At 38.7% G+C, this 26283-nt stretch overlaps 1 protein-coding gene and 1 pseudogene across 1 annotated transcript; one reads left to right on the top strand and one right to left on the bottom strand.

Moving 5' to 3' along the window:
• Positions 1-9089: 9089 nt before the first annotated feature.
• Positions 9090-18250, bottom strand: LOC110687049 (syntaxin-22-like). The gene is made up of 7 exons (XM_021863678.1): positions 17883-18250; positions 17689-17782; positions 13400-13539; positions 13235-13297; positions 11753-11910; positions 11539-11639; positions 9090-9604 (listed from the first exon to the last, which is right to left on the bottom strand). Exons 1-7 carry the CDS (start codon positions 18065-18067, stop codon positions 9539-9541), a joined length of 807 nt encoding a protein of 268 aa, XP_021719370.1. The 5' UTR covers positions 18068-18250; the 3' UTR covers positions 9090-9538.
• Positions 18251-20099: 1849 nt separating this feature from the next.
• Positions 20100-25588, top strand: LOC110687048 (annotated as a pseudogene).
• The last annotated feature ends 695 nt before the right edge of the window (positions 25589-26283 follow it).

Here is a 26283-nt window from a genome sequence, read left to right as displayed (position 1 = left end):
GAAAAAACGAGCAACCAGTTTTGAAATAATAAATGGAGAACTTCACAAAAGGGGGTACCTTCAACCCTTCTTAAAGTGTGTTACTCTAGAAAAGGGACGAGAGATACTAGACGATCTTCACTCTGGTTACTGTGCTTCCCATATAGGCGGTAGGACGCTTGCTCACCGGGCAAGGCGGCAGGGCTACTTTTGGCCTACTTTATAAGCAGATGCAATGGAGATGGTGAAAAAATGTGACAAGTGCCAAAGGTTTGGCAAGCTAATTCACCATCCGGCTACTGACCTCACTACCATTCATAGCCCACTACCGTTTGCTAAGTGGGGCATGGATATTCTGGGTCCATATACGCCTGCTACAGGCGGAAGGAGGTACATACTTGTTGTCGTCGACTACTTCACTAAATGGGTAGAGGCGGAGGCTGTAAAGGGAATCAAGACGAAGGATGTAATTTCATTCATTTGGAAAAATGTCATCACTCGGTTCGGGGTTCCCATGTCTATGGTTTTTTATAATGGTCCCCAATTTGAGACGCCTGTTCTCAAAAGCTGGTTGGGTGACCAAGGAATTGCACACTACTTTGCATCTGTCGGCCGTCCACAAGCAAACGGCCAGGTAGAAGCCTTTAATAAAATCATCTCAGACGGTCTCAAGAAAAAGATTGAACGAGCAGGCGGCCTATGGGCGGATGAAGTACCACATGTTCTCTGGGCCATTAGGACGACTGAAAAAGGGGCGACTGGAGAAACTCCATTCCTCCTAACTTATGGTGCGGAAGTTGTTCTTCCAATAGAACACTACGAGCCGACTCTTCGAGTAATGCTATATGACGAAGAGACAAACTGGGAAGCCATGCGCCTGGCATTAGACTCACTTCCTGAAAGGAGGGGCAATGCTGTCTTGCGCCATGAAATTTACCGCCTGAGAATGACTAGATCATACAACAAAAAAGTACACAGGCGTCCACTCAAAGTGGGGGACTTTGTACTTAGAAAAATGGAAGCAGTTGGAAGGGCTAATGAGTCCGGCAAACTAACTCCCACCTGGGAAGGACCCTACCGAATCTGTGAAGAGGTCAGGGACGGTACCTACCGTCTGGAAACACCAGACGGCCAACCGTTGCCTCGAACTTGGAATGCAGATAATCTTAAGAAATATTTCTTTTGAATGATATAAATAGTCAAGGGCTACTTAATAAAAGTTTGCATACTTAATATTCAATTTTGTACTAAGAGGGGCACGCCTACTAACAAACAGTCGGCTACTCTCCATACTCAGTTTTCATTTTTACTTAAGAGGGGCATGCCTACTAACAAACAGTCGGCTACTCTCCATGTTTAATTTTTATTCTTATCGGCTACCCTCCTCTTACTTAGCACCTACGTTCACCAAGAACTAACCAATTCCACAAGCCGAATGATCAGTCCAGGCGCCAAGCCAACTGATCCAATCTTTAAACTAATACGACCTGTCCCAACATCATAGCAGGCGTCCGGCGGCATCCGTCCAGATGAAATTCGTCGCGGAGAGCAGCTCCCTTTTGGGTGGAACATTGCTCTATAAACTAATTACACGGCACCTATACGACTGTCCCCAAGGGCAACCACGTAGCCGTTTTTGAGACAAGGATAACTCTATCACTAACCAAACCAGTGGTAGCAGTTGGCATCTGAGTCAGATGACCGCCTGTATTACTTGGGATAAATGCAGGGGGTACCTCTTGAGTTAATATCCAATAAACATTGGCAAATCAAAAGGTTCAGCCGGCCTCCGCCGCCTGGTACCTTTACTACTCAAGCAGGAGTGACGGCGACTGAGTAACACCAAAGTTAACTCATAGTCACTCTCTCAAACTTAGTATGGAGCCTAAAAGGTATGAGTCGTCAGCCTGTTTTTAGCAAACAGGGGCTCTCAACCACTACTCCTGCTAGGTTAACAACCTATGAGTTAAAAGCCAACAAACATTGGCGAATAAAGGGGAACAACCGGTTGGAATGGTTCGAATACCGATTGGATAAATGGCCGACTGATCGTCTAGCCTGGAAACAGACAACCAGTCGTCCAGGGGCATAGGCGGCGTGACTAACTATCCGTACCTGTTTGCAACTATCGGCCATGTAAAACAGTCAGTATAGTGTACAATTGGATATCAGAATAATTCAATACTTGAACAAATTTGAAGCAAAACAAAAAAAATTCATTAAAAAGAAGTCGGTCATTAAAGACCGGCAAAATATTCAGAGCCCCGGCCCCCTGGCCGGGTAAATACAAACAAACGACACGCAGGCCGTGGAAAGAAGACATAAAGCTTAAGAAGGGGGCAGATCTTCAATATTAGCAGCTGCCGCCTGGTCAGCACTCTTCTTGCTGGACTCGGCTTCAGCTGCATCCTTCTTTGATGCATTACCCCCAAGCGGCACAAGCGCCACTACCGGCTGCTCCTCCTCCTCCAACGCCTTTTCCTCAGCAGCCGCCAGGATCTCTTGATTATATCTATCAGAACACTGGCGGTACGTTTTTTCCCATGAGGCAAAGTCGGCATTGGGGAAGAGGCGGCCCCAAGTCATGCGCTGGATTTGAGCAGAGTCTTCCATCATCTCCCGGACCAGCTCTTTCTTTTCTTGCTCGGCCTTTTCCGAGAGCTCCTGAGTAAGACTCTTCTCCTGGGTCACCAGGCGTACCTTTACGCTCGCCAAGGATTTCTCCAAGGTTTCGTATGAGGACATCTTTTGGCGAAAAGGTCTCAGCTCGGCCTTGAGGTTGTTGATGGTCGCCTCCAGCTCGATATTCCTCTTCTGGGCCGCCTCTAACTGAGCCCGGATAGCGGCGGTAGCCTGAGCCTGATAATAAAGAATATCAATGGTCAGAACTTCATTTTGGGCAATTTGAAACATTGCCTTATCACAGTCAGAGGCGGCCATAGCTTTTGCAGCCTTTACCTCTTTGTTCTTCCGGTCAAGCGGCTTGCGAAGGCCGTTCACTCGAAGCAGGGCCTAAGTAAAAAGGGGAACAGGCGTCAGTTTCCAAACAAAAAAGAAAACAGGCGTCCTGGAATTCAAATACTCAAAAATATGCTAAGTATACCTCAGCAAGGACCCCTGCAATCCCGTCTAGGTCAAGGGTGCCGACACCCCTGACCGCCTCCCTTTCAGCTGGAGGAACGGCCTTGATCATAGACTGGGCCACCTCGACCAAGTCAGGCTCCTGAGGGCCGGCTGCATCAGGCATAAACAAACGGATTAGACCTAGTAAAGAAGGGAGCAAGTCTAAAATTTACAAGGATAATTTCATACTTCTAGGTGGCCCAGCTGGAGTTTTAGAAGAAGTGGCCGGCTGCTTCTCAGCCGCCACATGTTTCCTGGCATAACCAGGAGAGCTCGAAACAGTCGTCCTCCGGGCCTTGGGGTCCGGCTGTTGGGAAGAAGAAGCTCTTGGAGCGCCCGTCTAAAAAAGAAGAAAAGAGTCAGTATATGCATAAACACAACTCCAAAAGAGGTGTGAAAGGTTCGAAGCCCACCAAGGGTGCCCCCTTGTTGGGGGAGTCGGTTGAAGACTGTTGCATGATGGAGGCCCGCAACATGGCCTCCGCAGTCTTGGAGGCGGTAATTTTGCTCATGGTGTCCGCTGCAAAAACAAATAGCAAAGTTAATAAAAGTCATAACAAGAAATGCATGGAACAACAGAGTATTCGACAGGCCAGCTACCTCTTGAGCACCGACTGCTGAGGCCACAGGCGGCCAAAAAGTACTCGTCGTAGAGCCATTTGAAGCTCGGGACGCAGTGCAGGGGTACTTGCTCTCGTACCCCTGAAGTAGAGTTCACCTTCGACTCTACTTTGAAGAGTCCTTTATCTAGGATCTCTTTCTTAACCTTGGGGGGAACAGGCGGCATGCTGCGGCCGCCTGCAAGAAGGGGCGGATTCCTGTTCCACCTGTTGAAGCGCTTGTTCAGCTCTGTGTCTGAACTCTCAATGATAAGGAAGGTGCTCCGCCAGTCCTTCCATTTGTTTGCTTTACCTCTCGTCATGAGGTAGCCCCTGTGGCTTGTCAATTGATACCAGCCGGTACCGCCTGCCTTAGGGGTCCGGCTGAGGTAGTTCATGTGGGCGAAAGCCTCGAAGTTCGGCTCCACCCCGTGCAGTTCGCACCCGGCCACATAGCCGAGTACGTTGACCCAGGAGTTCGGGGCTAACTGCCATAACCCCAACTCATACCCATCCAAGATCCGCTGAACAGCCGGATGTAGTGGGAAGCGCAGCCCAGCCTTGATGGCCGCCTCGTAGCAGCCAAAGCAAGCGCCATCATAACTGGTACCAGCCGGCCAGACGACTGTGTCTTCTGGATCCGGCACGAACACTAAAAAGCCGGGGCCCATTGTGTGGTTTGCGATAAAGCTCTCCACTTTCTCTTGCATGGCTGTGATCCGGCCCCGAGGTACCGTGCAGTAGTAGGGGGTATTTTGCTCTCGGTGAGAGGCGGATGGCTCCGCCCAATTGTCCCCCTTCTCAACTGCGTGAGAAAGCCTCGCCTCTTGTAGGCGACTATTTTTCTCTTCTGTGTCCAGAGAAGCATGGCCAGAAGAGCTAGACTCGGAATCGTCCTCTGACGAGTCCGAAGAGGACGAATCCTCCCCTCTCCCGGAGGGGCCCGCCTCCTCTCCTTTAAAAGGAGCAGGAGAGAATGTAGAATTGTCAACTGTAAAATGGGAAGGGGTCACTTTGACTCCTCCCTCAGAACTGTCGGCTTTCAAGCCGCTTTGTTTCACTTCCACATCTGGCGCCTGGTTAGATGTTTCACTAATCGGCACCCTGTGGGAGGAGCCGTTTGAGTTTGAGATCCTGGCAGTCTTTTTTGTTCTGGCCATCATGCTCTGCACAGACACAGATACAGTCGGACTTTGTATAAAGGGCAAAGATGGGTCCAGAATAGGGCAGGCGGCACTCCTAGTCCTAGATTCAGCCGTCCCCGGTGACCGGCTGATCACTAACCTAGGTCGTGTCGTGTGCTTCCGTGGTGCCATTTCAAAAAAAGAATAAAGTAAAGAGGAAATTAAGAGTAAGAGAACCGACGGTTACCTGAACGAGTGACGATTGATGAAGTTCTGAAAATCCTTTGCAGTCGGCTTGTCAGAGCAGGCGGTAGGCAGAAAGGGTCCAAAATGTCAGAGCAAGTTCAGGGGTCCGAATGTTCTCTCACAAAGTTTTCAAGTGTGAAAATGACCGAAGTCAACACTCCTTTATATAGGCGAAGTGAGAAGGCGAAGGGTCACTTCCAGAATTCAAAATTTTGGCGGGAGAATCTCTTGGCTTCTCGCCGAGTGACACCTGTAGCAGGCCGTCGCCTGTTACAGGGCGATACCTGTCACAGGTAACATGTGACCAGTCACGTGCCACCTGTGAGGGGCAAATGATTAGGGGATTTTTCCCCACCAATCACCATCTGACAAATGGACCAATCAGGTTCCGCCATGTGTCCGTCACATGGGCCAATAGGAGCCTGCCACGTGTCAAGCAATGATCCGTCCACTATGGACCAATTATGACACGACACGTGTCCTTCCCATGACACCTGGGATAACCGGTCACCTAGGGCCAACTTCCGTGGGAAGCCCAATCAGCCCAAGGTTAACCTAAACCTAGATTGGCACGTTTCCCGAGGTTATAAATACCTCCCTTAATCCTCATTAAGGGAGATTACGCAGATTACACACATTAAACTCTCTCACCTAGAGAGACCCAATCACTTTAATTTCCGCATTAATTACTCCTTAATCAAGTACTAACTTGACCGTCGGAGGCGGATCTCCAATCATCCGGAGCATCCGTTTGTTTTGCAGGTACAGGCGCCCGGTTCCAGTCTCGGAATTGTAACTCTCCCGCAGGACATCAGAAAACCCCGAAACAGTAGGTTATATAAATTTGCTCCTGGTTAAATATATATTGCTCTCATTAGGTCAAATAAATTTCAAGCTAGTCCATTATATTCTTAGTTGCAGTCAAAGTCGGATCACCATTGGATCAGGTTAATTAAGTTTGGTTCTAATTACTATCAAGTCATGTTAAAATTTGTATATTGAAATTCTTATTTGACTAAAGATATAAAAGTAGGTATTCAACATATTTCAAGGTTGAGTCACATTCAATCCATTAAAGTTGTATCGAAACGAGTTAAAGACGGTTTTATGGAGAATTAGGTATATCAGATCATTATGGGTTGCATAAAATTTAATTTAGGTGATTCATGGTAGCAAATTTCATCAAGAAGTCCCAAAATTTCTTGACAAACTTTTATATGTGGTTGGCCACGCCGTATGGCCAGCCACATTAATCATCTTCACAACCTCCAAACCCTAATCCTCAAAACTCCCTCATCCTCTTCAGTCAGTTCAGTGCCTCTTCAGTAGCCTTCCCTCCTTCCAACCCCAACCTCCACCACCTCCGGTGCTGTTTTTGTCACCGAAAAATTTGCAACTTTTGTCGTCTTCGCCGTTGTAGAAATCGCCTTAGTCATAAATTCAACAATAGCTTAAGCAACATACAAATCTTCCGCAATCAACTTATTCACCTTAATTATAATATCAAAAGGCCTTGTATTCTGTATACACATGTGTTAGAGCAATTGATTTGTCAGAAAACTTTATTTCTTCATTTTGATTTTTATATACTTTAAATTTAATTGTTAATTAGGTTAAAATCCCGTGCAATGCACGGTTGTTAAATATTTTTGACAATAGTATTACAAAATACTACATAAAGTATATAAAAGATATTCAAAAATATTTCATTTGGGTATATATGGAATATGATTGTCAAAATGGAAAGAAAATATCATAAGGTATAAATAGTTTACTTAAGGTTTTTGCCAAAATAAAAAATAAAAAAAAATAAAGAAGCGAAAAACAAAGAAAAAAGATTCACGAGGTAATGACAAGTATGGGTTTCTAGGTTGGTTTGGTGGGGTTGGAGTTGGGGTTGTTCGTCGTCGTCGTCTTCTTCGACGCTATTGAAGTAGATTTGAAGGAGACCCATTGAAGAAGAATAAGATGAAGTAAAGGGGTTACTCAGTCAGGGGTTCTTCACTCTGTCAGGGGTTATTCGATTGGCAGGAGTTACTTGGTCAGGGGTTAGTCGATCAGTTAGAGGTTATTCGGCCGGTCAGGGATTAATTGGTCATGGGTTACTCGGTCAATCAAGGATTACCTAACATGAGTTATCCGTGTGTTAGTTGGTCACACACAAAAGTTGCTGAAATTTCTTACATCTCTTTTCCCCACACTAAATTTGGATTAGGTAATGGAATTGTTAAGCTATGTAGGCATTATAAACCAATGATAATTAATTAGTGTATTGAGATTTGCATGAACAAGTTTGTTAAATGGAAGCCTTAGTTGCTCCACTATTAGAACAATAACAATAACAGTTTAAACTAAACTAATCCTTTCTTGCATGATCTTCCCAATTTGAACCTGAAAAAATGTACGTGAACATGCTTCCTGGAATATTTTGATTTGGGAAAATTTTTTAGTAACACTGAGGTTTTTATTTTTGTCAGTGATAAATTGTGAAAAATCTTATTATCCTTGGTAAACTTGAATTTTATATTAATCTAATCATAACATTAATGATAAATTATAATTAAATATTTAACTATAGTTTTTTTTTTTTTTTTTTTTTTTTTTTTGAAGAAAAGATTTAACTATAGTTAGTTTTTTTTTTTTTTTTATTTAGTTTTACACTTATTAAAATAAATACTTTTTTGTAAACAAAAAAAAGTCACCCCCTTCCCCCACCAACCAACCACCACTCTGCATTCTCCTGCCCCCACCTACACCGGCGCCCAACCCCTCTCTCGCCGGCGCGCCGGCCTCCCCGTCCCCCGAACCAACAGCAGCCACTTTTCTTACCACATTCCAACCAACAACTACCAGCGAGACCTTCCCCTCCTCCCCTGGCCGGCGTCGACCCCCACCCCCACGACACCCCACACCCTCCTTCTATTGCAGTTTCTAGCAATGTTACGTTAGGGTTTTTCCTCCATTTGAGTGCCGCTTTGAGCCTGAATTCTTCGCTACCTTGAAACCCGACATCCCTTCCTCAAATGCCAGTAAATATCACCGGAATTGGCGAAGCTTCGCGAGGTTATTGATCTCTGCATTTAATTTATCCTTTTTTAATTAAAAATGTACTAGTGGTCTTTCATTCATTCTTTGTTCTTGTGATTTCCTCTGGACTAATTTGTTCGGCAGTTGAACACTAAGGCTCGCCGGAACTGTAGAAACATCGATGTTGCGCAAATTGTTGCTGCTTCATGGTCGAACAAAGAGGGTGATTTTAGCGGTGTTACGGCGCTACTGCAGTCAACGCCTTTGCCATCGCCGCAGTCGAATTTGTTCATGATTCATTGGAGGCTGATGATGTTGTTGATGTAGTTGGTGAATGTAAAACTAACAGTGATGGTGATTGACTGATTGGTGATGGTGGTGTAGAGTTTTCTTCTTCCAATTTTTTGAAGTCACCGGCAGGGGAGGGAGGGATTGGCTGGCGGGGTGGGTAGCTTGGCGCCTTTGGCAGGGGGAGAGGTGGTCAGCTGGTGGCTGGGTGGGTGTGCAAGGGTTGATTTTTTTTTAAAAAAAAAATTATTTCTAAAATTATTTTATTATTAATAAAATATATAATTAGCCACGGTTAAACATTTTTTTATTAAAAATAGTCATTATATTTGGTAACAAAAAGTATAATGTTACCAATGATAATAACTTTTTTCCCAATTTACCATTGACAAAAATGAAAAATTAAGTGTTATCGAAGAGAATTTTCCTAAATTTTTACCTTTGTATCATGGAAAACAAATACTTTTAAATGAAAAACTGATATGGGAAGCTCTAATTGAGAGTTAGTTTGTTAACATTAGAAGTCTGTTTTAGTGGGAAGGGTCGTTAGAAAATCTGTTAGTGGAGGAGTTTGTTAAACAGCTGTAATTGTAATGGGTGGTTATAATAATCTCACCAATGTTTGGGTGAAGCTTATCTCACCCAATACTTTGTGTTCACATTGTAACACACTATGAAAAAAAATATTAGGTCAAGGCAATAATTAGTGTGGTGTGAGTATATGTTATAAAATCATAACAAAACAATGATCATAAGAATTTTGCCAGGATATACTCTGGAAACAAATTTCTCCAACAATAAGAGACAGCAAGCCATACACTCGTAAAACATCAACTTCTTCTTCTTTTTTTTTTTTTTTTTTTTCTTTCTTTTTTCTTTTTATGTTGTACCAGTCTAATGTCGATTGAAAAGGAGCAAAAATTACAATGAATATACAAACGGAAAACCTTGGGAAACAATAAATAACATACATATATAGGAATACATGGACAAACCTTCAGAAAACACCACCGCAAAAATACATGCATACATAAAATTTTACAAAAAAATGCTCCTACAGCCGCAGAAATAAGAAGAAAAGAATATCGGCCGGTCCAAAATGTAGAATTCACTCTCCCGCAAACCCATCAACTTTATAGCTTCAGTTGCAGTCTATAGGATTAAGATCAGCACAAAGATAATAATCGCCAATACAAACAAAGCCAGCAACCACCAACACTGTCGAGTGCCACAATAAACAATAAAACAATTACAAATAGGAATAATGTATAATCATAGGAAAGGACATAAATAGGCCACTGCAAACACTACAGCTACATAAAAAATATTAAGAGTATAAACCAAAGGAGTAACAGATCTTTATATAAATTGATTCAATGAATTCTCTTCTACCATTAGTTGCCAACATAAGCAGACTTTCCATTGTACTCACATATGCTACAAATTAGCTTTTCAACATGTACTAATACTTCGCCATACATCAATTGGAAAACCATCTTTTAACTTTCAAGTTTCACTGAAAGATTCATCTACACTGAATAGTCTCCCTCATTTTCCTTTGACAGTTAGATCCCCTAAAATCAGGTCTTTTATATTTTCATTTTTCTAAAACTTTTGACTCCCCAATATGGGCTTCCATCCTACACCAGTTTCCACCTCTAACACAACCATTCCCACAACCTATGTACCTCGGACTCATATAATGTTTGATTCGGTTATTTTGTTTCTATGATTATGGTCCAAAATGAAGTGTTGAAGTGTCCATGCCCGTGTTGGAGTGTCAAAGACCAAACACGGACACTTGAGGAACAATGAAGAATCTAAGTAACACAACCCAAAACTCAACAACTTAAGCACCAAACCATGGCCACCATCCATTCCCTTTCTATAGCCTCCACCATTTCACCCAAAGAGAAAAAAACCTTAAGGTGCAACCAAGGCTATTCGATGTTCCCTGTGCCTTGTTGAAATGAGGCACACCTAACGGTAAAAAGATTCGTGACAACACTGTAGCGCCTGAGCTGCGCTGATATGGCTTAGCTTAAACCACAAAATTGTATAAATCCTAACACCTTGTACCTAACAGCGCGTGAGGCAAAGTTTTTCTTCATCAGCTCCACCACCATTGCTACTTCCATTGCCCACCAAGGGCACCAACACATCCCCATAAGCTAACAACCACAACATAATTGCTTCCCTTCCCAGCCAAAACATTGCTATAACATCTAACCATGTCAACCATATACACCAGGACAAAGACGAGAGAGACTGAGATAGAGAGAAGAAAGGGCACATAACTCAGCTAAAAAGTTATAGAATCAAATCTTTGAGAAGTACAAATAGTCCTCAAAAATTGAGTACAAACTTTTCCCAAAAAAGTTGATCAAGTTCTTGGCTTTTGGTAGTTAGATCATCTCTTTTCCACCAACGGTGAAGGTTTAGGCCACGGAGGTAACAGAGAGAGGCAAAATGAGACATCACCAGGAGAGCAAAATACAGTGGTGAGAGGTGAAGAAGTGTGAAGCTAAACGTGGTGCTTGTACAATGGGAGATGAGGAAGGTGGAGCATAACAAAGAAGGAAGAGAGAGTATGATTGTGGAAGAGGGTTTAGTATTCCCCTGTATCAAAGACCCAAAACCAACTTTCATTCTTTCCCTTGCCTTAACCAAACAAAATAAGAATGAAGAGGTTTTTATCTCTTCCTTTCTAGTTTCTATTATGTTCCTTAATTCCAATCCTTTTTCTTGTTTTGTACTTGATTTTACAATCTCAGGAAGAGAAATTCCATCCTTAGAAAAATTCCTCTACACTACTTCTTTATATGATGCCTAGTCAACAGAAAATTTTATAGACTTGGATTTAGTAAGCTGATTAAATTGTACAAAAGTTGATATTTTGAAGTATATTGTCCAGTTGTCCAAGGTTCATCATTTCACTTTCTTAATGATACTCTGACTTCAACATAGTTAAGTTCAGCAATGTCCTATCTCACCATGCAAGACGGAGTCAATTAATTAAATAAATTTTCCTACCATTTGTTTTGGCCTCTAATGAATAATGATAGAAGTGACTTGTCACATGGGAAGGGGGCACATAATAAAAATGTTTAAATTTAGATATGAACTTTCAGTAAAATACTTCTGAAACTTACCCAAGTTGAACCTGTTCTTTCACTTTTAGAAGCCTTAGATAATTGCTGTTTCGCTTGGTTTGTCACAGCAGCAGAAGCCTCAATATTAGAATGGATATCATCTGCAATTACAAAAGCAGTAAAACTTACAAACTGAAGCAAATACAAATGCAAGAATATACAACCAGATGTGACTATGCGAGTTTGCATATCTGTGTGAAATATGGGATCTTACCAATTACTACACCCTGCTCGTGTACTAGAACAGCAAGGTCCAAGAAGATTTCATTAACTTGACCAATTTGGCTTTGTATCTCCTTAATTCCTTGTTCCCTCTCCTCAATGATTGCTTCATTAAATACAACTTCATTATCCAAAAGTACCAATTCTTGCCTGCACATATGATTCTACGTTATTCCTAGTCACTGCAAGTATCATATACTCCTTCCGTTTTTAAAAGTTTTGACTCACTTTCAGCTTTGAAGTACTTCCAAAAGTTTGACTCACCCATAATACCTCTTTACCCCACTATTTTTATACCTTTCCACTCACTCCTCCCCCTTACTTATCTTTTTTTTCTTACACTCACCCACCTTTTTACTCAATCTCACTTAATTTTAAAAGAGGAAATACAAGTTTATCTCCGTGATAAACAAATTTTGTTTAACACGGGGACAAAAGTGTAATTTTTGTGATGAAAATGGGTAAAACCGCTACTTGAGGTAGCGGTTTTGCCTTGAAACCGCTACTTGAGATAGCGGTTTTGTCTTAAAACCGCTACCTCAAATAGCGGTTTTGATCAAAACCGCTACCTCAAGTAGCGGTTTTACTCCTTTGTTTATCACGGAGATTAACTGGCAGCCTCATTTTAAAATCCTTTTTCAAACTCACAATTTTCCCAAACATTCGTAGAAACTACAATATAAGAGAGTCAAATATTTAGAAACATATGAAGTATAAAGGATCTATTTACACATACACGAATGAGAAAATGCATTGTTGCTGCAAGTTTAAAACATAAGGATGCATAGCGTCATACACATCTTATTGAACTTCAAACTTTACAAAAGTACTAAATGACAGAAAGGACAATAAAAGGAACTGAAGGAAAATATTTTATTCAAGAGAAATCTGTAAGCAAAGTGTTCTAATATCTAACAGTTTCAAGTAGTAAATTTTGTTGGAATAAACTCAACAAATTTATTTTAACAATCCATTCCTTGACAAATCACAGGCACATGCTTTGTTTTCCTTACCTTATTTTAATTACTTTATTATTGTTAAAATAATACACATCAGAAGTATTTAGACGCAATCGGACCAAATTTTCTTATTTTCGTGTCCTTATTGCCATATACTTTTAATATCTTATTCCAAAAAATAAATTCCCTGTTCTCTCTCCTCTATAACAGCTTCATCAAATAAAACTTCATTATCCCAAAGTACCAATTGTTGCCTGCACATATGATTCTACACTATTGCTACTTTCCTAGTCACTGCAAGTATCATATACTCATTCCATTTCTAAAAGTTTGACTCATTTTCAGCTTTAACTTTTTATTAATTTATATTACTCCATGGCTTATTTTAATTTGATGAGAAGAGCTTACTTTTCTAAGTAGTTGTTCAAATAAGTTAACAAGAAAAGAGCCTTTTTATAACTAAAGTGAACAAAATATTGCCTGCATTACAGGCAATAGATCAAGTTAAGTCTAACCGTTTTTGATCCAACAAGAAAGGTTGGTTCTCAAGATCCTGTTTTGCTTCTTCACCAATTGAGCTGTTAATAACCAAGGAAAACGCCACTTTCAGCATGCAAAGATTATTTTGAAATTGTTGTTCAAAAAAGATATGACAGACTAAGAAATTGCTTATTGCATACTCTGTTACAACAGAAGTTGGAGCCCCAGATGGCATGTAGGATGATTCACGCTCAGAAGCAAGCTGCTGAACATTCTGAAATTCTTGTAAAGTAGCTTGAAAATCTCTAGCAAGCTTAGCATCTTCAATTTTTTTGCTTTGCTGGAAAAGATAACACAATCATGATTCTCAAACTACTTTACATGTGAACTTTCTTAAAAACAAATTACACAACATCTCCATACAAGTTTAGCCATAACAGTAGATAGGGGAAAATAAAACTTATTTTCCTTTTATACATGAACAAAATGCACAGATATGAAGTATAGAAATAGCAGTGCACGTAGCAATGCAAAAGGTTCCATGAAAGAGTTCTATATTTTCCATATTATTAGAGGCAAGAAAGCTAACACGTGGCTGATAAATAAATGAAAGTCCCAAATGATTAAGGCACAATTCCGAGAATTCGCCTCATCATCATGTCAACAAACCCAAATCACAATGTTCACAAGAATACAAACCTTAGATACCTTACCACAATCCGTAATCAAAAGAAATGTCCTGTTAATATATCAATATCTTTCAGCCAGAAATCTATTATGAGATACAAATAGTTTTAAGTCCTCTCTTAGGGGGTGTTCGGTATGGGTTTTTCATAAGGAAGGAAACGGAATCAGATTACCGTTTCCGTTTTGAATCTGTTTGTTTAATCACTAAAGTAACACAATCCGTTTCTTGGTGGTAACCCATTCCATCACTTTGTTTCCGGTGTAAAAACTAGGGAAACAAATCACGCTACTTTCCTCTAACCCAAAAAAAAAACAATTCTACCCTCTTCTCTTTCTTCTCATTCCATAATTCTACAAAAAACTCTCAAATTTGATCGATCGAATATCCAGATTTCGCTCAATTTGATCAATTTTTCCTACCTCAAATTTCCTGAAATCAACAATCTCAACAAACAGGTTTGTTATCTATCAATTTTTTGTTAAGGAAACCCTAGATTTGAATTTTGTGTTGAAATTTGTGTTGAATTTGTATAATTTCGATTTTAATCGTTTGTATTTTATTTTTTATCTTGAAATACATGGATTGCTATTTAATTTGCCTATTTTTGATTTCATAATTACTTGTCATTTCTCTTGTTCAATTTCTAGGGTTAATACGATATCAATTTCGTCGCTTTTTGGTTTGAATTCTTTACTTGCTTGTTCGATTGAAATTTTCTTTTCTCTTTCTTAGGGTTTATATTTCTCAAATATCGCTGATTTTCTGCTGAATTAATTAGTATATATTGCTATTATTTCCTGTAATTGTTGTGGTTAGATGAATTAGGGTTTAACCAATGGGTGTCCTGTAATTTGCTGGTTATTTTGTGTTATTTCGCCAATTTTTCCCATGATTTTGGTTTATTTTTGGTGGGTTGATTGTATAGTTGGGGATTTTTCTGGATTTTAAGTGCATTAGGAAGTTGCTTATTCAGAATTTTGATTTCGGTTGGTTATTTTGCTTGTTATTTTGTGTTTTTTAAGGTTTTTTTAGAGATAATTTGCTTGCTTTTTTATGTTGAAGAAAATTTGTTTAATTAGATGAATAAGCAGCTTAAGAACAATGCAAATTCCTTATTGCTAATCACATATGCTGTTTATGATACTAGTGTATATTGATACTAGTGCACATTTTTTTGGACGGTTTTTTCAAGGTTTCTACTATGCCTCAGACTTTTGTGTTCCATAGGGAAGATAAGGCTAAAACAACTAAGGATATGTTCACAAGGACACAGGGTATGTGGTCAAATTTTTGCTTATTATCAACACCACATCAGCTAGAAGCCAAGCAGTTTGGATATTGGAAATAAATTAAACATAGGGAGAAAAGAATAATCATATATAAAGCTAGAAGAAGACAAAGTTTATAAGAAACTAGTAAGTAGTAAGAATATCGATGTGTACAGCAAGACATCATGGCTTATGTGGATGATAAGAATGATGGGGTTATGAAGAGGAGTCTTTTGCAGTACATCATGGCTTTTCATATTGCCCTTAAGGTTGATCGTCTATAGCTTGCTTCTGTGTTAATTTTTCATGCTCTTACTTTTCAGCTTGGCCCTTCCGCTTGCTTGCTTCTGATCATGTCTTCAATTAGTCAGATAAAAGGGTGTTTGTAGGTTGAGTGAGAATTTATGTGATGAATTGATGATTTGGTGTTAAGGAAATTAACCCATTTCTGCTTTATAACCCAACGCAACTCAACGTTTGAGTGAAATGTTGGTAATGAACCATAAATGATAATGCGATCAACTCATATTCGAATTGTTTTACTATGGTTAATGCAGCTAAATGTAGGAGTATTGGTCTAGTAAAATTATGTTACTTGAAAATGTAGAAATAGAGTATTTCATTTGGTGATACTTTGTGCAGTTCAATTTGAAAATAAGTAAAGGATATTTGCAAGCACTATCACATACAATAAGACCATTTCTGAACTCTCCAATTTTCTTCTTTCTATAATTGTATTGATTTAGTGGAGACTGGGTGTAGTTTGGACAGAAAGTTAGCAAGAAAAGAGGCATTTTAATCTTATAACATATGCTGCTTTTTAGTCTTATAATATATGCTGAATTTTCCTCTTTGATATGCCGACTGTTGTTTGCTGTTCTTGTTGTTTAATTTCTGATTCAGGAGGGACATTTATATGGCTTGCTGCTAATGATGAAAAATGTGTGATTAATGATGTTTTTGATGTGACATTCTTGCTGTTAGTTGCTAATATTTTAATTTGCATTTTCTACCAGACTAACCACTATTGCTATATCAGATTTTTTTTTTAAGAATTAGTCACTTTAGACTGTCTCATTATATTGTTGCATTTGCTCTTATCTGGCAGACTCATAAGAAAAGCTAAGGGGTTGTTTGGAGTTTCATTCATTCACTATGATACTCTAGCGGAATTATATGCAAAAGACAAAGCTACCGGAGATGAAAGTGAGTCGTTCGTTGATGCTATAGAAGATATGGACCAAGAGATTGATAAGCAACCATTAAATATCGAGAGTGATGAAGAAGATGATGCGATTGATCTTCTTAAGAAGATGTAGAAAGTTTTGTTCTAAGTTGTTGAAGTTATGTTTCAATGAATTTTGAATGTTTTTTCCCCAAAAAGCAACAATTTCAATGATTTCGTAATCTATGATTTATGTCACTAGCCAATTTGCCTTTATCTAGCATATGACATTTTATGGTAATTAGTGTTGCTCTACATTGCATAATATGTAGCAAAAACAACAAAAAAAAATGAAAGGAAAATTATTTCTTTCCCAGTTATTTATGCCAAACAAGAGGAAATAGATTGATTTTAATTGATTACGTTTCCTTAGTGATACCAAACAATTAGTAAGGGTAACACTATATATTACCCTTCCGGCCTTCCCCCCTAATTTGTTTCCAATCCGTTACCTTTACTAATTTGATACCAAACGCCCCCTTAGTGTAAACCTTTCATTTCAAGATCCAACACACAAAAGTTGCACAAAAATTTCTCATTTCATCGAATTACATAATCAACTACAAAGTCAAGAAATCAACGACTTACCCAATTAGTCAATTCCCTTCCATTGTCAAAAACAAAACCCACATTTTTACTTCTATACATTGTTAAACCTTGGATCACATATCAATATCTCATGTACCAAAAACTTTATATTTGTACGAATTATCCCTGACACCTTTTCGGCTGCTCCATTTATTTAATTAGCTAAAATAATTATTCCCTCCGTTCCACAATGATGTTCTTGTTTGGAATCTTTGACTTTTTAAAAATAAGAGAGAATGTTCTTAATTTCTCTCAATCGATAAGAACAAATATAATCATGTGAAATCTAGTTTGATTCGTCTTGATAAGTACATTATTAATATCTAACTTTTATAATTTTTGCTAATGTGATACTTAAGATATTTGCAATCAAAGATGGGTAAAAACTTATATCGATTTACATAATATCATTATGAAACGGATGGAGCACTACATATAGTAAATTAATAAAAAAATTCTTCATAGAATGCATTTTAAGAACAAATTTAAAGAGGAAATAATGGTAATGCAGGATTTAAAACTGCAAATTAATTCAAAATTCATGTAAAAATAATTCTAAGAATTGGAATTAATTTGCATACCAATGAATTAATATGAAAAATCGAGCATCATAAATCGTAGAAATCTACTCAATTAGGATAAATACAATTCAATTAAAACACTAAAAATCGTCAATTATTTCAAACAAAATGACATACATGAAGAAAAAAGAGAGATTACCGTGACATTAGCAGAGTGGTCGGAATCACTGAGAGCTTTAAGCTTAGCAGAAGTATCCTTAACCAACTGCAATATACGCTGCCTTGTATTATGCCTAAAATCATCCATAATTAGAAGAAAAAAAATGATCACAATTCATGAAAAACAATAATTCATCAGGGCTCAAAATTCGAAAATTGGGGAAGAAAACGAACAATTTCTGGCGATGATCAGGAGTATCTTTAGATGTTCCGGTGGCGTCGACAAGGCGGCGAAAGGAGGATACGGCGGTGTTGATCTGAAAAATACCGGCCGCAACGGCTTGAGATGGTGATTGTGTGGAAGAACGCGACGAAGAAGTTGGGCGGCCTACGCCATTCCTGATATCTTGGAAGCTCATAATTGTGAATTGTTGATGAAAGTGTAATTGCCGGCCAAAAAAATGAAACAAATAGAGAGAAGGATGTGTCTGAAAGAGAGGAATGGAAAGGGGAAGGGAAAGGGAAAGGGAGAGGGAGAGAAAAGGGGTGATAGTGGAGACTATGATTTTGAAATGTGAGAGGAGGGCCCTATTAAGGAATTATTACTTGATTTTTATTGTAATGACAGGTAGTTAACACCTACAAATGAAAAGCTAAAGAGTAAGGCATGTTCATTTTTCAGCTTAAAAAAAATAATAATATTTAGTAAAAATAATTTCAGTTCAGTAAAAATCAGTAAACTCAAAGAAGAAATATAATAGAAAATCAGTTAAATAATTTCAATTCAGCAAAAATAATATCAGTTCAGTAAAATTAATTTCAGTTGAGTAAAAATAATTTCAGTTCAACAAAAATAATTTCAGTTCAGCAAAAATAAGGTGAAGTGAACGGGGCTTTATTGGAAGGATGATGTACTATAAATGGATGATTTGATGAAATATGGGATAATAAGGGTAATTTGGTGAAGTCTATAGTGTATGTAGTCAATGTAGAGGTATAATGGGTGTTTTTCAATGGAAATTGTAAGAGGTAATGAAAAACGAGTTTTGATTTTAGTTTGATTAAACCTAAATTTCAGTCATAACGATTATCTTTGTATTTGCTATGTTGTTTGCTAGGTTTTGGTCATTTGTATCAAAAAAGCTACACATAGATAGTTTATGTGGGCCAAACATAGACATGCACTTACCTGCTTCTAATTGGTTGAAGTTATGGTTCCCGTCATACTAGATTCTTAAATTTCAATTTGAAAGATTAAATTTAGATCTTAATATATTTTGTTAGTATCAACTATGGATTGTTGTGTAAATGTAGTTATAGGTAGTAGTTTTGGTTTGCTTAAAGCAAATAGAATGTAAGAAATTGAAACTGGCATTTATAACAATATGTTATTGTTGTACTTGATAGTGGAGAGTATGATTTTAAAATGTGGGAGGGACCTAATTAAAAAATTATTACTTGATTTTTATTGTAATGATAACTAGTGAACACCAACAAATTAAAAGGATAAGAGATTTATTGGAAGGATTGTATAATTTAATGGATAATTTTTTAAAGTTTGTTTATGGTATATGTATGTAGAGTTAAGTGAGTAATTTTAAATAGAAAGTGCAAAAGGTAAATTAAAAACGATATAATTGACTTTGATTTGATTAAGCTCTGAATTTTAGTCTCAACAATTGTCTGTGTATTTCAACCAACATTTGAAGAAGTTGTTGCAAGGTTTGGTCATATGCATGGACCAATTTGAGGCCATTGAGAGGGTTTGTTGACATATGCATTGTCGTCAATGAACACTCAGCTCTTTTTTCAAACTTTGGTCATGATATGCTTTCTCAAAGCAATAGTTAGGTGAGGCTCCTGGTTCTTGAAAATGTAAGGAGTTTACTAGACATTCAAAAGACTGGCTTGATTGGAAGATTTACAAGCAAGTGAATTAATGCTAGTGTTTTTATGACAAATATATTTAAACTTAGGTATGTTGTAAAAATGGAGTCTAATACAAAAAGTCAACGAAAGTAAACAAGATCAATATAATAGTAGAAATTTGGTGTGGCATAATAAATCATTGCCTTTAAAAACGAATTCCAGCACAATCGGGGTGCACAATTGTAATTGTCGGATTGTCCCTTAAGGTTACACACCACTCACACATTAAGACACTTTAGAGTAAGAGGTGAAGTCAAAGTAAACTTTACTACTAGAAATAGGCCATTTTCCGACGGAATCGTTCCGACGGACCTAAATTCCGACGGAAAATTTGAATTTTCCGACGGAATTAGGATCTGTCTAAAAATTCCGTCAGAAAAGATACTTTACGACGGAAAATCCCTCGAAATTATTGCAACGAAATTTAATTCCGTCATAATTAAATTCTTCTGACGGAATAATCCGTCGGAAAATTAAGCATTTAATTACTAATTCCGTCGGAACAGGTTATAATACAACATAATATAGGATGCTCAGCCTTGTTATTCACGAAATTTCAGCAAAAGCAACAGAGGAGAGAGAAAAAAAGAACCAGAAAGAGGAAGAGGAAGAAAGAGGAAGAGCTGTCTCAGATCCGCTGCCACCACCGGGTTCCACGCACCGCCTTGACCGCCGTTTGGTAAGTGGAGTTGGTTTTATGATGTTTTTTTTTTTATTTTTTTTTTCCGGATCTCTAACCCTCACCACCGCCGTTTCCGCAGCTACCACCGACAACCGCTGCCACCAAAGCAAGGTTCTGCAGCCCCTGACGCCGCCGGTGGTTAGTGTTGTTTTTTTTTTTTTAATTTTTTTTTTAATAAAACCCGTGAAACCCTATCTGTAGTAGTTCTTCGTAGCCACCAACGACGCCACCTCCGACCTCCGAACCTCCGTCGCCGCGACCAGAACCACCACAAATTCCGGTAAGTCCTCCTAACCTCCGACCTCCTCCCCTCCATTGCTTTGGTGTTTGGTGATTTATGTTTAAGCATAGATGTTTGAGTGTAAGACATTTTTTTTATCTTTAATTTTTGTGTAGGATCTTGTTTCGGGCTTCAGATCTTGTTCAAGTTGTCGAATTCTTCGTCGTCGGCTTGTCGCTCGCCTGCTGCCTTCGCCGTCGCTTGTGACCGACGTTCGTCTTCAGCCACCACCCACCAGTCTCATCGTCACCCTTTGTCCGTCGTCACCACCACCCACTAGGTATGGCCGTATGGTTCTTTACTTCGTTTTTTTTTTTTTTTTTTAATTCAATTAACTTTCTGAAATTCAATTACTTTAATTTGTTGCTGGACTTGTTTTTGAATGTAAAACATAACTTTAATAGTTTAATGTATAGTTGCTAGACTTGTTTAATTTAATTTGATATGAGCTGTTGGGATTTGGGAATGAAGAATTGAAAATTTGATTTTTGATACTTTAATGTATACTGTATAGTTGGCTAGTTGCTGGACTTGTGTTATTAAACTTTAATGCATTTGATATGAGCATGAAGAAGTGAAGAACTGAAATTGTATTGTTGTTTTGCTGAAATTGTATTGTTGTCTTGCTGAAATTGCATTAGTACTTATGTTTATTTTATTTATGGTTTGAAAAACTATTATTAAGACATTTATTTGGTTTCTAGATGTGTATACGACTATGCTCGTAACACTTTATTTATTTATTTGTTTTAAACAAAATTGCTTGTTTTGAGGTTAATTATATAGTGTTTTGTTGAATAAATTGTCAAATTCTCGTTTTTTTGATATATTATATGTCTTGTTATTTGTCGTACTCGTGTCCCCTATTTTAGGATTGTCGTTTTCTCGTGTCCGTATCGTACCCGTGTCCGAGTCCGTGTCCGTATCGGTGCAACATAGAAAGGCAGTGGCCTAATCTCTTCCTACTTATGCGATGAGTGTATTTAAATTTCCATCCTCGTTTTGTGATGAATTGCGATCTCTTGTAGCTCAATTTTGGTGGGGCCAAAATCATGAAGAGAGGAAAATTCACTAGTTAGCTTGGAAGAAATTATGCAAATTGAAGAGTGATGGTGGTTTGAGATTTTGTGATTTCAAAATGTTTAATTGGGCACTTCTTGGTAAACAAGCTTGGAGATTATTAATGAAACCGGATAGTCTGTTAGGAAAAGTTCTTGAAAATCGTTACTTCCCTAGTTCGACTTTCTTGGATGCTAGCTTGGGTACTAATCCAAGTTATACTTGGAGAGGTATATGTGAGGCACAGTGGGTGGTTCGAAGGGGTCTACGATGGAGGGTGGGAGATGGTCAACAAATCAGAATTTGGTCGGATGCGTGGTTGCCAAATATTCAGTCTCAAAAGGTCATTTCACCTCGTGGTTCAGCAAACTCTGATGATGGTGGCTGATTTAATTGATTAGGTTAACTGCTGCTGGAATGTGGATTTGGTCTCTCAATTGTTTCCCCCCTTTGAACAAGAAAGAATACTTGGTATTCCTATGAGTGGACGGCTGCCTAGTGATTCCCTCTGCTGGGATCTTGAGAAGAGTGGAGATTATTCGGTGAATTCAGCGTATCGTGCTATTTTTGAGGATGAGTGGTGTAGTGAAGAGGCTGCTTCTTCTACTAGCAGAGCCATTTGGAAGAAAATCTGGAAACTTCAAGTGTTGCCCAGGATCAAGGTCTTTGCTTGGCGTGTGTGTCAGAATGAAATCCCAACTCGAAGTGAAATTAGTCACCGAATTTCGTCCTATGACCCTCTGTGTTCTGTTTGTGGAAGATATGAAGAGACCACCATTCATGCCTTGAAGGATTGTTGTTTAGCTAAAAGTGTGTGGAGCTGCAGTGAGTATGCTTTTGTAGCGGAGCTAAGTGCTCATACTTTGTCAGACTAGTGGGAAAGTTGTTTTATTGAATTTGATGATGTTGAGATAGCGAATATTGTTACTCTTAGCTGGTAATCTGGAGTGCCCGTAACTCCCTAGTAATTGAAGGTGTGCAGCCTGTGCCTTCAGAGATTGTGGGTTATGCGATGCGGGTGTGTGGGGAGGTTCGTGAAGAAGGGCTCAGAGCAGTAGCAGGCAAGGGAGGGGCTGCAAACTCTTTACCTGCAGTCTGGTCTCCACCCGAGGAGGGCTGGTTCAAGCTTAATGTTGATGCGGGTGTTGTTGGGGAGCTTGGGTCTGGGCTCGGGGCTGTGCTGCGTGATAGCAGTGGTGCTGTGCGAGGGTGTGGCGTGCTTCAATCACCTGCTAAGTGGGATACAAGAATAGCAGAAGCAAATGCTATTGCTTGGGGAATGAAGCTTGCAATTTAGCAGGGAGTGGGTAATGTAGTGGTTGAAGGGGATTGTCTCAATGTCATTCAAGCTCTAAAGGATAAAGCAGTAGGTTCTAGTTCTTTTCATCTTGTGATTGAGGATATTTTAGCTTTATGTACTTCCTTTGTTAACGTCAAGTGGTCGTTTGTGAAACGTGAGGGAAATAGGGTAGCACATGAATTGGCTCACTTTCAACCTTGGGAAGTCGGTCAAAGAGTGTGGAATAATGTAATCCCGCCTCGTGTCCTTGATGTAGCTTATTCCGATTTAATAATTTAAGCTCCCTTAGGAAAATTACAACACATATTGAGTTTTTCACCTTCTTGGCTCCTCCCGCCTCCTGTTCTCATTCCTCCATTGAGGCGACTACTCTGAATTTTCCGTGGAAGCGAATTGTGAGCTTTCTCTCCTCCATTGAACCTTAGGTAAGATGTTTTCTCTTAATCAATGAACATCAGTTTCACAATATAATATTAATCATTAATTTAATTCAATCTAGGGTTCTTCTAAGGTGGATCGATTATTGAACCATGTTTTAGTTATAATTTAATTACTGCTCAAAGAAGAATTTGACTTGGTAATTGAGTCAAATTTGGTTGCTAATATGTTGCAAAACCCTTAAATGTTAAGACTGAACTATGAAATAGGAGATTTTCTTCCTGCTTTCACTGCCTCTGCCAACATACCCAACTCCAGATTTGGTATAACTCTAGATTTTTGCTTTATGCCAAAATTTAAGATTTGGGTTCAGTTAAAATTGTATTTGCTGAATTGGATATTCCTCATAATTACTCTTTGACCACATTGTTACCAGCATTTACTAAGCTGGGTCAGGTTGATTATACCTGCCACTGCTTGATGAAATGCCTCTGAGAAATGTTAAGACTTGGAATGTTGTAATTATTGGGTGTTCTATAATGCGTATGATGTTATTGCATTTGACTTGTTTATGAGAATGAATTTGTTGAGTGTGAGCCATGACAATTGCGCTTTTGCTTGCGTTCTTATCTTAGCTTGTGTTCTGTAGTCAAATTATATGGCATTTCTTCCTCCTGTCCTGGCTCAGGGATGGCCTGATAAGGAAGTGTGGAGGCCCTTGGTTGATGGGGTTTGGGCGAGGCAAGTCTATGCTACGGATGCTAAATTTTACTCGGGGGGATAAATGGCTTTAGCTTTGTTAATCAAATTTGGGAAGGTCAATTTGTTGCCTTAGGTGTGGACGTGTGGTGCAGCGACAAATTCAGTTTGATTTGGAGTTTTACAAGGCCAGGATTTAACCCCTTGATTTTCAACTAAGCTAGGACTCTAAGAGGTTGGATGTTGGGAGTATAGCTGCTGAGTCTGATTGCTTTGCTTTCATCAAAATTGAAACACAATTTAGTATCTACTTCATATTCGCTTGGTGATCGATACTATTTTGTCTTGGTCATAAGATATGATTTTGATCCTTTGCTATGGAGGGAATAAATCTAAATCATACCAAAGCTAGATTTCTGTCTTGTTTGTTAAAAGAATAAAAAAAAATTGCTTTGATGATGTGCTAATCCATTTAATTGATTTGATGTCTCTGGACTACTGTATGTATATAGCTGTAATGCCTGTAAACAATAATTTTCCTCGTCTCTTGCTATGTTGCAAAACATGTTTCTCTCTATATGTAACTATGTTTACAATCTTGAATTGAAGGCCAAAATTTTAAATTAGGGATTGTTTATTTTTGTCATCCCCATTTTTGATAGGACTTGATGGGTTATTACTTATCTGTCTGTTTCTTGGATGTTTTGCTAGTAATTGCTAACAAGTTATCAAACTCACTTGCTTCTTACATGACAAGTCAGCAGTAGTGTAGTACCAAAAGTAAAGGCTTTTTTTTTTTTTTTTTATTAGTATTAGCACAATTTGTCTGGGAATATATAGAGATTTCATGCCTTATTTATTAAAGTTTTAAAATCGCAGTGGGTGGAAGCCTAAATGGAAGGTGAAGCGGCCTGATACCAAAGGGGGGACAGAAAGCTTTCCATCAATGGTGTATGGTGATGGTGTATCTGTGGAAGAGTGTCAAAAGATGATCCAGAGAAGCTTGTGAACTCCCATGGTGAGATTTCTGATGGAGAATTTGGGAAAATCAGGGTGTAGCATTGGAGATAACTTCATAAAAGCTGTTGATTGTAAGCGGAAAATTAGTGGTGGTTATGTTCGTGGTGGAGGGATAATGGTATGTAGCAATTATATGAACATGCAAGATGAGGTCAACCAAGTTCTGATTCATGAGCTCATTCATGCTTATGATGATTGTACAGCGAAAAACTTAAATTGGGCTAATTGTGCTCATCATGCTTGTAGTGAGATTCGCGCTGGCCATTTGAGTGGTGATTGCCACTTCAAACGAGAGCTATTGCGTGGCTATATGAAGCTCCGAGGTCATGAACAAGATTGTGTGAAGAGAAGAGTAATGAAATCAGTGATGGCCAATCCTCACTGCTCTGAAACAGCTGCCAAGGATGCAATGGAAGCTGTATGGCAGACTTGTTACAATGATACACGACCCTTCGATAGAGCTCCTTGAGATACACTAGTTTTCTTATAAGTAGCTTATGTGTAATGTTTGAAGCAAGTTACACAAAATTTTGTTTCCATAATTTTATAACAATTGTTTACTTTTCTCTGAAACAATCTTGATTGTTGCACCACTTTATAGTGGATCTCTTTGATAAGCAGTTCAATTCGAAACAATTGTACTGGAATTTGTACGGGCATGAATCAAACAAATAAATCTGAAATTTTTTTAGCATGATTTCAATCTTTCATCCCTTTGCTTCTCCCCTCCCTTCAAATTTCTATGAGACAGAATCTGCAGCTGGTGCCACTTGTGGTGTCTCACCTCTTTTGGAACAAAGATTTTGGCAGCCATGATTAGTCTTTCCTCGGAAACTCAGGTGAAGTTACCCAATTCATGCTTAATCTGAAATAGAGGGATTTTGATTGCTCTTATGTTGCTTAGGGACCTAAGTCATGGTATCAGATAAAGTGTGGACTGGACTGTGAAGATGTTAGGAATGCAAGCTATGCTATATATCGACATAAGATGTGATATGTATCAATAATTTTCTTGTGAAGTGTTTTGTTCTCTTTTCTTATTGAGAATTAACCTTAAAAAAAATCTGTTATTTGTTAGCTTAGCTATACTGAATTTCTTAAGTGACTCAGTGAATGGTTTACAGGCCTGAGCTGCATTGCGAAAAGAAGAAAAAAAAAACCATCAGAAACATAGAGTTTGCTATATGTGACTATGTGAGTAGGGTAGCAAGTTGGTAACAACGGATATGATTCTTGCAATCCGTGCTCAGGTTCGATGGCTATCAGGAAATGTACTAGCTGCAGCTCC

The sequence above is a fragment of the Chenopodium quinoa genome, unplaced genomic scaffold, assembly GCF_001683475.1.
Source record: "Chenopodium quinoa cultivar QQ74 unplaced genomic scaffold, ASM168347v1, whole genome shotgun sequence".
In the NCBI taxonomy this organism is placed as follows: Eukaryota; Viridiplantae; Streptophyta; class Magnoliopsida; order Caryophyllales; family Amaranthaceae; genus Chenopodium; species Chenopodium quinoa.
This window is presented reverse-complemented; position numbering and strand designations above follow the sequence as displayed.